Genomic DNA, 13948 nt, shown 5'->3' on the forward strand with positions numbered 1-13948 from the left:
TACAACTTCTGCTTTGGGTGCAATCTGTAATCGGGCACTAACCACACTCACATTTGCATTGGTTTTCAGAAGTATTTTTTCCCCTCAAATTTCCGCTCAAATATAATTGTATATTGTCAAACATAAAATCTGTCCTGAACCAGTGGAATTGGCAACGTCTTAGAAAGTATTTTTTAAAAAATTTGGTTTAAAAAATATTCCTTGATATATTTAAGGCTGGTAACTTGATGCAGTTTGATCAATCCAGCTGTATATAAATTACCCAAAAAATTTAACATTTTTAATCAGTGTGTCTAGTCCACCAGCTGTGAATAAGCTGATTATAAATAACCAAAAATGACTTTAAAAAAGATACAGAGCAATTTCCTAGTTATATTGGTGTGCAGTAGTCAGTTTCTTAGTAAATCAACAAAAAAATTATATTCAAAAATTTTTTAAACATCCGGAAGTTTTTAAAACGTCCAAAAGTTTTTAAACATCCAAAAGTTTTTAAAACACCTTTCACCACCACCCCCCACACCCATTCCCCAAAACAGGTTTAACTTTAAGAATCTCCTCAAAGACCCACAATCTGCGGAAACTCTCCCAACAGTTTATAATTTAATCTGGGGATCTGACCAGTTGTGAGGCTGGGGCCAGTTTTGAGCACAATGTTTTTTAAACGAGCACAAAAAATGGTGGAAACTCAATTTGTGTTGAGTGCGATTCACTCTTTACTCCCCCTGTCGCCATCTTTTGTGGCGGTTTGACCAATTTTGAACAAATTGTGCTGGAAATAACCAGCACCGCCTAACAGAAATTCTACCCCGAGAGATCCTCTCTATTTCTGCTGTTGCACATTGTGCAAAGTTGTGAAGTTGTTAAAGCCCAGATGTTTTCCTACCTGTAAAGAAGAAAGACTCATCACTTGGTCACTGACTTACCTGAGCAGCAAATTGAAGAAAACCATTGCTTTCCTTGCGGGTGGCCAAGGGAGACAAGGCGAAAATTAATGAAAATAATTTGAGCAAAGTGATGCACTGAAAATAAATATTAATTTTACAATGACAAATTCAAGGCCAATATCGTCCAAACTGGAACAGGGCACATCGATGATGGTCCAATGTTTCTGTAGTACTTGCTATTGCTGTGTGTTAGAGTGCAGCCAAGCTCCAGCTGCCTTTATTCAGCAGCCCTGTTGGACTGAGCCACTCGTTCTGGATGAACAGGACAAGCTGTTGAACCAGGTGCTGCCCCAGAGGAAACCTGACCTTATTTCCACTGCGGCAGATAAGGTCGTTTTTTGGAGTAACTTGGTTTACAAAAATCTATTCCCCACGATCCACATAACATGCTTTAATGGAAATCAAATCAGCACTTGGGATGCAAAATCCATTTCACTGACCACTTCCCTTTACCCACAGTCTTCCAGTGATGTGCTGTATTCAGTGATTCACGATCTAAGAGACATGCAGCGACAACAAGAAAGGTAAACCTCAAACTATTACACTGCATCACTATGGAAATAAATCACACGTATGAAGTCTGAGTCATATCATTCCCTCTTTTCCCTACTTCCAGAAGGGATTGTTTCATCTGTGACACCTTGATTCACTCTTCCACCACCCCTCCCACCTGTTCTCCTTCTCTGGAATCTCCCTGTGCAACATCTGATCATTTACTTATTTCCATACCATTACCCAGGGCCTCAAACATTTTTCTAGTAGAGTCAGTAACTCATGTGCACTTCATCCAACCTAGTACTGGATTCATTACTTGTGATGTAATCTGCTCTAGGCTGGAAGATTTGATGACTGCATTGCTGAACACCTCTGTCGTCTCCACAACTACTTGCTAAGATCCTACTTAAAGTAACTCCCAGTTTCTCTTCAGCAGATGGGCTGGTAAAGTTGTGTGGGGTGCCAGTGCTACCCGAGCGAGTAGGGAGAATGGGCTGGTACTTAGATCTTTTCACGCAGCGAGTGGTTAAGATCTGGAATGCACCTGCCTTAGAGTGTGGTGGAGGAAGATTCAATCGAGGCTTTCAAAAGGGAATCAGACCATTATCTGAAAAGGAAGAATGTGCAGGGTTACGGGGAAAAGGCCGGGAATGGCTGTAGGTAAATTGCTCCTTCAGAGAGCTAACACAAAAAAGATGGGCCAAATGGCCTCCTTCTGCACTGCTGCACTGTAACCATTCTGTGATTTTGTGATTGGTTTGTTCTGCTGGTTGAACTTTCTACACAATTGCATCAACTTAGATTTTTATTTCCTTAGGCTCCTGGGGCCTTCTCTGCTTTGCTAGTTTTGCATCCTTCCATTTCCATCTATTTTATCCCCCATTACCTCGTTTACAGTTTCATGTTTCAAAAATTGCTTTAATTTCTCTCATTTTACCATCTCTTTTGGACTCATGCTAATTAATATAATTTCTGCCATTTAACAATCTCCCATAATCCACTCTAGCACTTTACAGGTTATTCTGTTTCTTTTGAATGTCTATGTGAATTTTTGCCCTCCCCTTTGTTATAATCTGGATAGTTAATTGGTGAAGGATAGTCCTGGAGCCAATCTTTTACTCAGTCTCAGATTTATTTACAGAGTTAAACATCACCAGCATACACCTCCTAACTCAAACACACTACAGTTTCAATAAGTGCTTCTTTATACTCTTCTGTAAACCAATAAAAATAAGCTAATTAACGGGGGTGAGGTGGGGTGGGGCCGTGACAGTCCCTTAAAGGGGCAGTGTAATAAAAAAACAAAACTGTCGAAGGAAACTTAGCTAATTAAATTAAAATGTCATTCCCGGGGCTGATGATGCACTCCAGCATCCACGGTGTCCACTAGTTGCGGAAGGTCAAAGTGTCTCTTTATAACTCTTGTAGAGTCAAAACAATTAACTAAACTAACAATGGACAAAGTGTCTCTTTATACTCTTTCGAGTTATCAACAGTCACAGATTGCAACTCTTTTGAATACAATCACAGTTCTTGGTTTCTGGGAGTGGGACATGAACCCACAACCCTCTGATTCAAAGGCGAGGGTGCTATGAACTGAGCCACAGCTTTATATGTGCTCAAGTGAAAGGCCAGTTAATGCCCAGCACCTGCACACAATTAAACCCAATTAATATACAATTAACACACTTTCCCTGTGTGGTGAACCTTTTTAAAATCCAGGAAAGACTATTACAGGTTCATGTTGCTGTTTGTTTTGTTTCAAGCCAGCTTGGTTTAAATTACTTGAGAGAGAAACAATATCCAAATAGTTCAAGTGGCAGCCTTCAGCCTTGTAAGACCATGGTTTGAGCCATGATGGTCAGCTCTGTGTTCAGCACCACCTGGTGTAGCTCAGGAGCCCCACACCCTGGCAGTCTCTGCTCCACAGGTAGACAGTGGGCTGAGAAAGTGCACAATTCACTGCTCTCTGTTTTCTCTGGGCCCTCATCTCGGCCCAGCTGAGCTCCTTGTTTCTGCTCACCTCTTCCAATGTCCCTCCAAACAGTCAGTCTCCAGTGGTTACGACCGACAGCGAGTTTCTGTCTCCCAGTTGTCAGTGTCAATATCCATAGCTCGCTTGCAGGCGTCCTTGTTACTGAGGTCTGGGCGTCCAGGAGGTCATGACCCAGTGGCCAGTTCACTGTACAGAAGTAATTCAAGATAAAAGTCATACTCAAAGCAGCTGATAATTTCAGAATTCAAAGAGTCTGTTTAGGTTGATCAAAAGAGTGTAATTTAATATGAAGTGAGATTGAGATAATATCTCTCCATGGAAATTATACCAGAGATGAATTTGTTATTTAGTCTTCATGGGTGGGTTATTTAGAGGCAAGGAGAGGCAGATTTGGGTGCTTGTGGGGACTTAAATCCCTTAACAGTGACATTGGGCTGGGACCCTGACATCATTCTGTGCTTTTCCAGGTTTCTGTGGGTGTGTTTGAAGTCGAGTGGCTTCCCCTAGTGCAGCTGTTGGATAAGGTATTTAAATATTCAAATAGCTCATCAACTCCTGTTTAGCCAAGGGTTCTGGATTTCACAGCCAGTGGGTGTATTTCCCAAGCTGTCAACGGCTCACCAGGTCAGTGAGGTGGGTGCACAGTACAGAAAAGCTTCTTCAGTGAAACTGGCAGGCTGGGAAGCCTGTGATCAGTGACAGAGCTGCAGTCATGACCAGGTGGGAGGCTGCTGCTCATAGCTCTCCTCCTCAGACAGTGATTTCACTGCTCATTAGACGATTGCCAACTTCTTGCAAGTCATTTCACAAGTTCAGCACTTCACTCACCTTCAGCTGCGTTTTCCAGCCGCCAGTCTTCACCGCGACATGGGGGCAGCATTTGCAGCTCACCTCGCACCTCTGATAAAGAGCAACAGCAACAGCTTCCTTCTCCTCAGCCACTTCTACTCCACAGGGCAGACGATGGAAAGACATCCAACTCCAAGAACGCGAGGTCCCAGCACAAGGGGGCCACAGGCAGACGATCAGCTCCTTCGACATGTCTGAGTGCCAGTGCCTCAGGGGACCCGGGCTCTCATGGCGGGTCCCTGCCGATATCGCCAGTCTCCTGGAACAAGACCTCTTTGCTAGTGGACCCAGTTGATGCACATTGCGAGGGCCGTCAAGGTGCCTGTCCCTGGACAGCTGCCACCTCCCCACACCCGCCCACCCCCACCCTCACCCCCTCACCTCTGCCTCTCCCCTCAGCAGCGTCCTCTCTTTTCCTGTAAGAGAGAGAGTGGAGAGTTATAAGTGAGTAATGGCTTGTGTGGATTGCAGGAATAGACACCATTTTTTGAGGGGACTGGAGCAATATGGGTGTGAGAGGTCAATGGTTACCCATCCAAAATCACTAGACACAGCCTCTGGGAATTTCCTCGAAGATTCTTCTGCTGGACCACCATAACTCTGGTGAACATTCTGTGTAAATGTATTAACAAGATTTCAGCTATTAATTTGCATTTCTCTCTCTCTCTCTTGCATACACTCACTTCCATCAGAACACAATAATGTAGAGGGTGAGTTATAGGGCAGAGTTTTACATTCACCAGGCGGCGAGTGCAGACTAGGGGTTGGGGCCAATAAAATTCTTCATAATTTTATGATGGGATGGGTGTGGCCCAGGCTAGTCTGCCCACCCTTTCTCCAATCGAGGCCCTGAATTGGCCAAATTTTCAGGCTGGTGGGAGGAATTTAGCAACAGGCGGGTGGGAAGCCTGAAAAGTCACCTTGCTCAGGCCTGCAACAGGAGCGGTGGGCACCTCCAGCAAAGGCCGACCTCCTTTCAAAATTGGCCATACCCCCCACCAACAAGGTCTGCGCCCCCCCCTCCACCCCCCCACTCCGGGTGCTCCCTCATCACTGGCCACTTCTTCAACACCCCCACCCCCTTTCTGCCCATCTCCCTGTGCCCTGGGCCTCACCTCCCCTGCTTACAGCCCCAGTCCTGTCCACTACAGCTGCTGGTGCTGAGGGAACTTGAAGGCTGCTGGCCAATCAGATTGTCCGACATCTCTCTGAGGCAGGACTCCCTCCCGAGTGAGGGGCGGAAGTCTGGTCTCCAGCCCATTAACGTTCCTTGGAGTGTTAACTGGCTGCGGGTATAGCCAGTAATGGCAGCCATGCTGTCTGCTCTGACCCTTTGGGTGATGGGTGAGAAATCCCACCACCCGAAAAGTCATGGCCAGTGTGGACAAGCGAGAAAATTCAGCTCTCCAGGAGGAGAAATCGCCACCTTGATGAAACTTTGTCACTGAACTGAGCAGTACAGGGAAGATTAGAGGCAAATAGCTGATCAACGTGTTCAAAAAGATGTTAATTGTGCATAATGTACGCAGAGGTTTATGTGAGATTGCCATTAACACATCATCCTTAGTAGTTTTCCATGGGTCTCTATAACGGTTACAGGTATCCTCGATTCTGGATTCTAAACAATGGTGGGGTGGGGGAGAAGAACATGTTCAATTATAATTCCAGGAACAATTTAAAATTCCTCCCACTGAAAAGTGCAAACTAACACATGAACAAAGGTTGCACATAGTGTGAAGATGCATTTAGGAAGCGGGATTAAGTTTAATGGTGGTATTCCCATTAGTGTTATCCTTAGGGATGTACATGTTGCACAGGAGTGGTTTATTAAGCAGCAAGAAGCAGGAATTTGCAAACTTCAGTGGAGATTTTTTTCATTCACGGGATGTAGGCATCACTGGTTGGGCCAGCATTTACTGCCCATCCCTAATTGCCCTTGAGAAGGTGGTGGTGAGCTGCCTTCTTGAACTGCTGCAGACCATGTGGTGTAGGTACGCCCACAGTGCTGTTAGGGAGGGAGTTCCAGGATTTTGACCCAGCGACAGTGAAGGAACAGCGATATATTTCCAAGTCAGGATGGTGAGCGGCTTGGAGGGGAATTTCCAGGTGGTGATGTTCCCATGTGTCTGCTGCCCTTGTACTAGATGATAGCAGTTGTGGGTTTGGAAGGTTCTGCCTAAGGAGGATTGCTGAAGAATTATACAAAAGTCAATCTAAAATCAAATCCGACAGCGCACACACATTCAAAAGAACATTATTAAGAAGGTGAAAATATTAAGGTGGCAGTTTAGAATGTTTCTGATTATTACTATCTATTTTAATAAAGTCTGGCACATTCCATGCAATAGGTACCGATCGCCTGCTCTAACTGGTGAGTAACTGGTAGGACTCTTGGAGAATGATGTAAACACATCTTTATGTTGTTTGTCCAGGGGTTTTCGGTGAAGTTATGGCTGGAAAATGGAGGAGGAAGAGCAGCAATCACTGTGCAAATTCAGGGCCTTCATTTTTAAAACACTTGTCTATTTCAAAATTGTTGAATTATTGCTAAAATTCCAGAATTTCCTGTTGAACTTTGTTTCAGAGCTTTACTTTTGGAGCCCAAAATTCTGGTGGTGTCTCACAACATTCCCAGCCGACTGTTCCAGCATTGGGAATACAATCTCCTGACTATAACTGCAAAACAACTGGATGATACTTTACAGGGGGAGCCAATAGAGAGGGTGGTCAGTGAATGCCTCACTGTGCTTCTGAAGTTGGGAATGCATCTTCAAAAAGCTTACAAGGTAACCAGTGATTCTCTAACAGAAATATTTTTGATTAAATCAAGATCCTGCTTAATTCCACAGCTATTTATCTACCTCTTTTCTTGACCTCCTTGTGTTGTATATCACTCACAGCTGAGAGGGGCAATATGTTATATGTTATTTGACTAGCTCCTAGACCCTCTGCTAGTACTGTACCATCACCAGCCATCACGAGGCTCAAAGACAACATGGGATCACTGTTCCTCCAGCTGACCAGCGTGTGATTATCGTCATCTTTTACACAGTGTGTATGTTTCACAGTATAGTGTCAACTCCAACTGACACAGCATGCTAAAACTCCACTTGTTATACCGCTATTTACCTACTTTCTTTAACAAAGTGAAATTAGTTGACAATTCATGCCACAGTCTCTGCCTGATACAATAATAATCAACATTTTATTTCATCTTTTAGCAAAGGAAGTAACCGATACTTATGTATCAGGTTGATTCAGTGGCAACACTCTTAATTCTAAATCAGAAGGTTGTGGGTTCAATCCCCACTGCAGGATTGATGCCTGTAACATGGGCTGACACTTTAAAAAATTCTTTCATGGCATGTGAACATCGCCAGCAAAGCCAACATTTATTGTCCATCCCTCATTGCCCTTGAGAATATGGTGGAAGCCATCTTCTTGAACCATAGCAGCTAGTCCATATGGTAAAGACACACCCACAGCGCTGTTCACATTAAGTGTAGTATTAAGGGAGTTCTTTTTGGAGGTGCCATGTTTGGATGAGAGGCTAAACTGAGGTCCTACTCCATGTATAGATGAATATAAAGGATCCTATGATACTATTTAAAGAGCAAGAGGGGGTCTCCCTCAACCAATGCTACCAAAATATATCTATTGGCCATTTGTCTCATTAATGTTTGTGGGATCTTGTGTGTAGATTAGTTGCCTACATATCAATAGTGAAGTTTTGGCCATGAGGATGAGAAAGATGTTGCATAAATGCAAGCTTTCTTTTTGAGCACGTAGAATGATTGCAAAGACAAAATACAATCCAGGGATCAATGGAAATTTAATCTCAAAGTGGGACTCTAAGCATTAAAGTGTAAGGTCTTTAAAAGACAAAACAGAAACATGGGCTGTTATCTTTCTGTTCGAGCTGCTACCCAGATCCCTGACAGGGAAATAATGGGCCAGGTGGGTACAAACCTTCACGTAGAGTAGAAAAGTCAAGAGGAGTAGAAACGCAAAGGTGTAGACTCCTCACCTAAATATTGCACTCACACACCTTCAGAAAGGTGTTGTAAGAATAGGAAGGAATGGAGAATGTTTTCCAACTACTGGTTGTAAATGGTCTAACATACCCAGGTCTATTTAAGTACCTGGTAGGAACACAGATGTTAAATTCATCCAAGGGCTCAGAGTCTGCCAACATTAAACAAATCAAAAAGAGACAGACACACATCAGAACAAATAACTCAGGTGTAAATATTGTGGGCCTACAATTTAACTGAACTGACCTGGTGAGTACCCACTAGGATCAGGTGAGGAGCTGGTTTTTTAACTTGCCCAGTATTACTCATTGACCTCAGTGGACAGTAAAATTGGACAGGGTGTAAAACTAACATTGCATTGAACCCTTTCAATTTTTTGACTGGCAGAATTAGTTAAGTTTGCCCCTATTGGACGGGGTATAAAATTCGTGTTGCACCTGATCTTGTAGGGCCATGTTTTCTGAACTGAAGTTTTTGCATCTGCCCAACAGGCCTTTCCTTAATCTTTTTAAAGAGGAGCTGAGAAATACTTGATGGGTTGGGTGATTGAGCTGAGGTCAACAAAGTGAAAATCTGGAGGTCGCTGGCTTGTTATTACCCATTTTACACTATTGAACAAAGTCCACATTTACCCCTAATGAGTTCACATTAGGAAGCAAAGATTGGATTTTTGGCAAATATTGCTTCTGCTCTGTAGCGATGGCTCTGAAACTATGCATGAAGATACTAATTACAGATAATTAACAGACATGTTTTGTATGAAATTACATTTATTTTAAATAGGTTAATGCCTTGCAGAAAAATAATAGTGAGGAGTTGCAAACAAATACATTATTAAGCTTTTTTCCCATGGTGTAAATTATTGTTCTACCCTCTGCAAAGCACCTTAAGAAGTTTTTGTAAGTTAAAGATGCTACATAAATACAAGTTATTGTTGTCTAATGTCTCTTATTAGCAGCTCACTCACCAAGTGATTCACTGCTTAATGCCCCCCTTATTTCAGCAAAAATATTTTACTAATCATACTAACCATAGAACTGGTACAAACCAGCTTGGTTACATGGCTGATGTGGATATAGCAGTCGGACAGAAGGTAATAATCCCAGAACAACATGGTCTATATGATGTAATAATATAATTACACTTCAACCTCTAGCTGTGAAGGTATCAATGAGGTTTAAAAAGTGATTTCTTTTTATTGGTACCTAGAACACAGACAGAAACAATGATATTAAATTAAGTTAACATAGAATGAGAAAACTGTATAATGGAGTTCTGAGACGCACTAAAAAATACTGATCAACAATTTCATCGAGATTGTTATCTAGTGTATATTTAAAAAGGATGCAAATATGATGTGATATTAAATTTAAAGACCATATCATTAAATAAGAGTTTAGATATAAATAGATTTGTTGCAATTTAATCAACAGTTGTACAATAGCATGTTAGGGCTAAACAAGTCTGCAGTCAAACCAAATTCTAGTGTCATTCAATTTCATGGGCAGAAACTTCCTCCCCTCGGGCAGGAAGTTCAGGAGCAGGCGCCTGGAGGTGCATCCCCCAATTGGCTCCCCCGATCGGGGTCGCGCCGCCATTTTACGTGGGCGGGTAAAAACCTACATGAAATCTCACCCCGCCCGTGGATGAGGTTTGATGCTTTTTCTAATGCCCGCCAGGGCTCCCGGCCTGCCCGCCAAATGTAAGGTTGGATGGGCAGGTCCACTAATTACATTAATTACTTTGTCGATGGCCTCAATTGGCCATTGACAGGTCCGGGGGCACACAGCTGATTCGGCTGAGCCCCCGCCAACCTGAAAATTGAAATGAGGTGCGGAGACATCAGGAGTTCCGCCCGACATCATCCCGCGTCATTTTACGCGTCGGCGAGTGGGCCCCACCCTCTCTCACCGACCGGGAAATCCTGGCCCAGCATTATTTGCTGTTCCAGAGAGTTTTTAAAAATTCATTCACGGGATGTGGGCTTCGCTGGCTGGACCAGCATTTACAGCCCATCCCTAGTTGCCCTTGAGAAGATGGTGATGAGCTGCCTAGGACTAAGGGCGGAATCGTCCCAGATTTGCACTAAGTGCGGTAGTGGGCTAGAAAAAGGACGTTTTACCCACTTTTCACTCCATATCGGCCAATTCCGCCTCATTAATTATGCATTTTCGGGAAACACGCCGTTTCGATGGTGGGCGGGCTCTCATTCGCTCTCCACGCCATCACTTCACCGCTTCCTCACGCCGGGCACCATATTTAAAGTGTAGCCGCGTGCGCACCAGCCCAGGATGGCTGCACAGAGGACATGGCCCTGAAAGGCAGGAAGACTGTAGCCTCTCGATTCAGTGACACATCTCTGGGACATTCCCTGGACCCCATTGGAGCCGCCGCAATGTCCTCTATCATCGCTCCGTCCGCATGAGACCCATCAGTGTCACCACTCCGGCTTAGGAGGCGATGGCAGTGGGTGGTCAATGCCAATGCTGCACAGAAGAATTTCGCTATCAAATGCAGAAAGAGGGTGAATGATCTCACCCGTGCCATCTCATCACTCTAAACTCACACACTCACAAGCCCATCACACATTCACTGGCATCTCACTCACTGCCAGATCAAGGGGCATCACCACTCACTCTCTCTCACACATCCTCACATCTCCATCTGGCCTCATCTCCTCTGGAGACTGCCTCCTCAGCCCTTACCATCTTGGGGCCACTTGCACAGATCAACATGTGCCCCCACACACACCCTGGGATACCCTTTTTCCCCAGTACAGCCCTCGCCCTGCAGCCTCTTCCCTTGCCTGAGGCCATTTCTCCCCCTTCCCCAAGCAAGGCCTAGCCCTGCAGCCACTGAAAAGCCCCCCACATCTGGGAGGTAGAGACCTGCCCGTGAGCCCCCCTAACAGTGATGTGGTGCTGTCTGTGAAGCCTGGTGCTGATGACTGCGAGTGCTGCCCGAAGCAAGGTGGGCAAACAAACCTCGAAGTCCCGAGTGGAGTGCAGCTCACCAGGTACACGTCCCTTATGTTCAGATGTGAAACACTTTCATGCTGATGTGCCTGGATGATCCAATGTGTGGGGATGATTCCAGTGAGCAGGGCTTATAATGATATGCAAATGAATTAAAATAAATTTCCCGAGGTCCGATGGCCATTGATGGGCAGAGTGGACGATCGTAAACTGGTTTCACGACATTGTGAAACCGATTTTTGGCTTTCTTGCCATATTGTCTGCTTACACCTGCCATGATGCCCAACACCAATGGGCATGAAAAATTCCACCCTCAGTCCAGTGGCAGAAGCAAATGTCGGAGTGACTTCCGCTAGAGAGTGGGCAGGCTGAACCCGCAAGACCTTGCGCTATTCGGCTTATTAATTATTCAGCGGTGAGGAGCACATTGAATCTCATGATGGGGTGGGCAGGAAGTGGCCTGTCACCAATGCCCAGGTGCCACATTTGAACAGCACCGGGACAGTCATTCATTCTTCCACTCCGCTCCGAAACCTGCCTCGGTCTCACCCGTCCCCTGTGCCCCAGCCTTGGCACAGCCTGTGTGACAGGCAACTGATATCTCTCAGTGATGGTGTGAAGGGAAGGAGAAAGCAGTGTCTACTGACCTGAACACCCAGGAAGAAGCCGGCCTTGCCAGGTGCACGCCGCTTACATATGGCTGTGAAACAGAATGTTCGAAATTCCCACTGGCAGTGTGCTAAATTTGGAGGGGGGGTGGGGGACAGGATTCCGGTGTGTTGGGCTTTTAATGAGCATTCATGAGATGCAAATGGAGTTCCCAACATCAATCCGTGGGACACTCAACCCGTCTTTAAGTCCCCATGAAAGTCAGGAGAACAAGATTCCAAGCTAATGTCCCGATGTCAGGAAACTGATTTTTGGCCTCCCACCAAATCCCACTCCCATGTCCGCCACAATTCCTGGTGCCAGTGGGAGGGGAAAATTCCACCCATGGCTTCAGTAGCTGTTATTGGTGTGAAGCCGAACTGAACCAGTTTAATGCTGAATCGTGCGTTCGATATCTGAGGAGAACACGTATTTTCCATTTTCTAGGAGTTGGGAACGAAGAGAGAGGGAAAGGGAGGAGAGTGTCGGTTTGACAAGGAACCAGCTCAGCTTCATTTGGTTTGGTTTGCAGTTCAGCAGTGCATGCAAACTTTTCCAGAACATTCCTTGTTCATTTTCTTATTTGAGAAAAAATGCTTTTGAGAACAATTATTTTTAAAAAGAATCATATATAGCTAATGGGTCCTATTAAAGAGTGGCACAGTATCAGTCTCAATAAAATAGCTCAAAATATAAAGGATTTATAGAGGTTATATGTATAAACTACACACTCTTTATATCTTTGGTAAAAGTCCTTACTTGCTCTGAACTCTATGACCTAGTTTTCATCTTGTTTACATTCTGCTTCCTTTCCATAGGAGTTACCAAACAAACCAGCCAAATCTGTGCTGGACAATGTCCCAGAACTGATTGTTCCCCAGGAGCTGATTCGCCGTCTCCTGAAGTCAAATGAACTTTTAACTCCTGCCCAATTCCTCAGCATTTACAATGCTTCGTTAAGCATAATCATGGATTCAGGTAGGTTATGATAATATTCCTTAAGGAAAGGGAACAACACAGAGAAGCACATGTCAGAAACTCAAATGGTGAAGAAAAATTACCTTCTTTGCAAAATTTGCCTTCAGTTCAGCCTTAAAATGCTACTTAATTATTTTACGAGCATCAGTGCTACCTTAACCCTTTTATGAACTGGGTTTGATCAGATCCTTTGTACATTGTCTCCAGTGCCTGGTTCTTTTTTTAAACGTTCATTTTTGGGATGTGGTTATTGTTAACAAGTCCAGCATTTATTGCCCGTTCCTGATTGCCTTTGAGAAGCTGCCCTCTTGAATTGCTCCAGTCCCCTGTGTTGAAGATACTTCCATAATGCTGTTAGGTAGGAAGTTCCAGGATTTGACCCAGCGACAATGAAGTAACAGTAGTATATGTCCATGTCAGAATGGCATGTGAGTTGGAGGGGAACTTGGTGGTGATGGTGTTCCCATTCCCCATCCTGCTCTTGTTCTTTTCAGTGGTAGAGGTTGCTTGTTTGAGGCGTTATTGGAGATGTCTTGATGAGCTGCTGCTGTGCAACCTGTAGCTAGTGCACACCTGCAGCCACAGTGCACTGGCAGTGGAGGAAGTGGAAGTTTAAGGTGGTAGATTGTGCTGCTGATCAAGCAGACTGCTTTGTCCTGGATGGTGTCGAGCTTCTTGAGTGTTGTTGGAGATGCAGAGATCCAAGCAACTGGAAGGTATTCTATCACACTCCAAACTTGCATCTTTTAGGTGGTGGAGAGGCTTTGGGGAATCAGGAGGAGAGCCACTTGCCACGTAATACCCCGTTTCTATGGTCATCTTCACTAAATTTTAAGTAGACAGTCCATTGGTGACTAGATAACCTGCTGCAGAGTCAAGTAGCCTGGCAGGGGGTAGTTAGCAGTGTGTAGTATCGAGGCCCTAAACCAGAACCCCCTGACACACTGGGGTGCATGAAGGCAAAAAGATGGGGCTTGTGACCCAGAGAACCCAGAAGGGTAATCACATTTCCCTGAATTTATGAAACTA

At 44.6% G+C, this 13948-nt stretch overlaps 1 protein-coding gene across 2 annotated transcripts in view; it reads left to right on the forward strand.

Moving 5' to 3' along the window:
* The window catches only part of tex47 (testis expressed 47), a 31484-nt gene that overhangs the window by 12276 nt on the left and 5260 nt on the right, over window positions 1–13948 (forward strand). For both annotated transcript variants that reach the window (XM_078570661.1, XM_078570662.1), the window contains exons 4-6: window positions 1404–1468; window positions 6869–7070; window positions 12760–12919. In XM_078570661.1, coding sequence (XP_078426787.1) covers window positions 1404–1468; window positions 6869–7070; window positions 12760–12919 — 427 coding nt within the window. The remainder of the gene's footprint in view (window positions 1–1403; window positions 1469–6868; window positions 7071–12759; window positions 12920–13948) is intronic.

This window comes from Cetorhinus maximus, chromosome 24 (genome assembly GCF_964194155.1).
Source record: "Cetorhinus maximus chromosome 24, sCetMax3.hap1.1, whole genome shotgun sequence".
Lineage (NCBI taxonomy): Eukaryota > Metazoa > Chordata > Chondrichthyes > Lamniformes > Cetorhinidae > Cetorhinus > Cetorhinus maximus.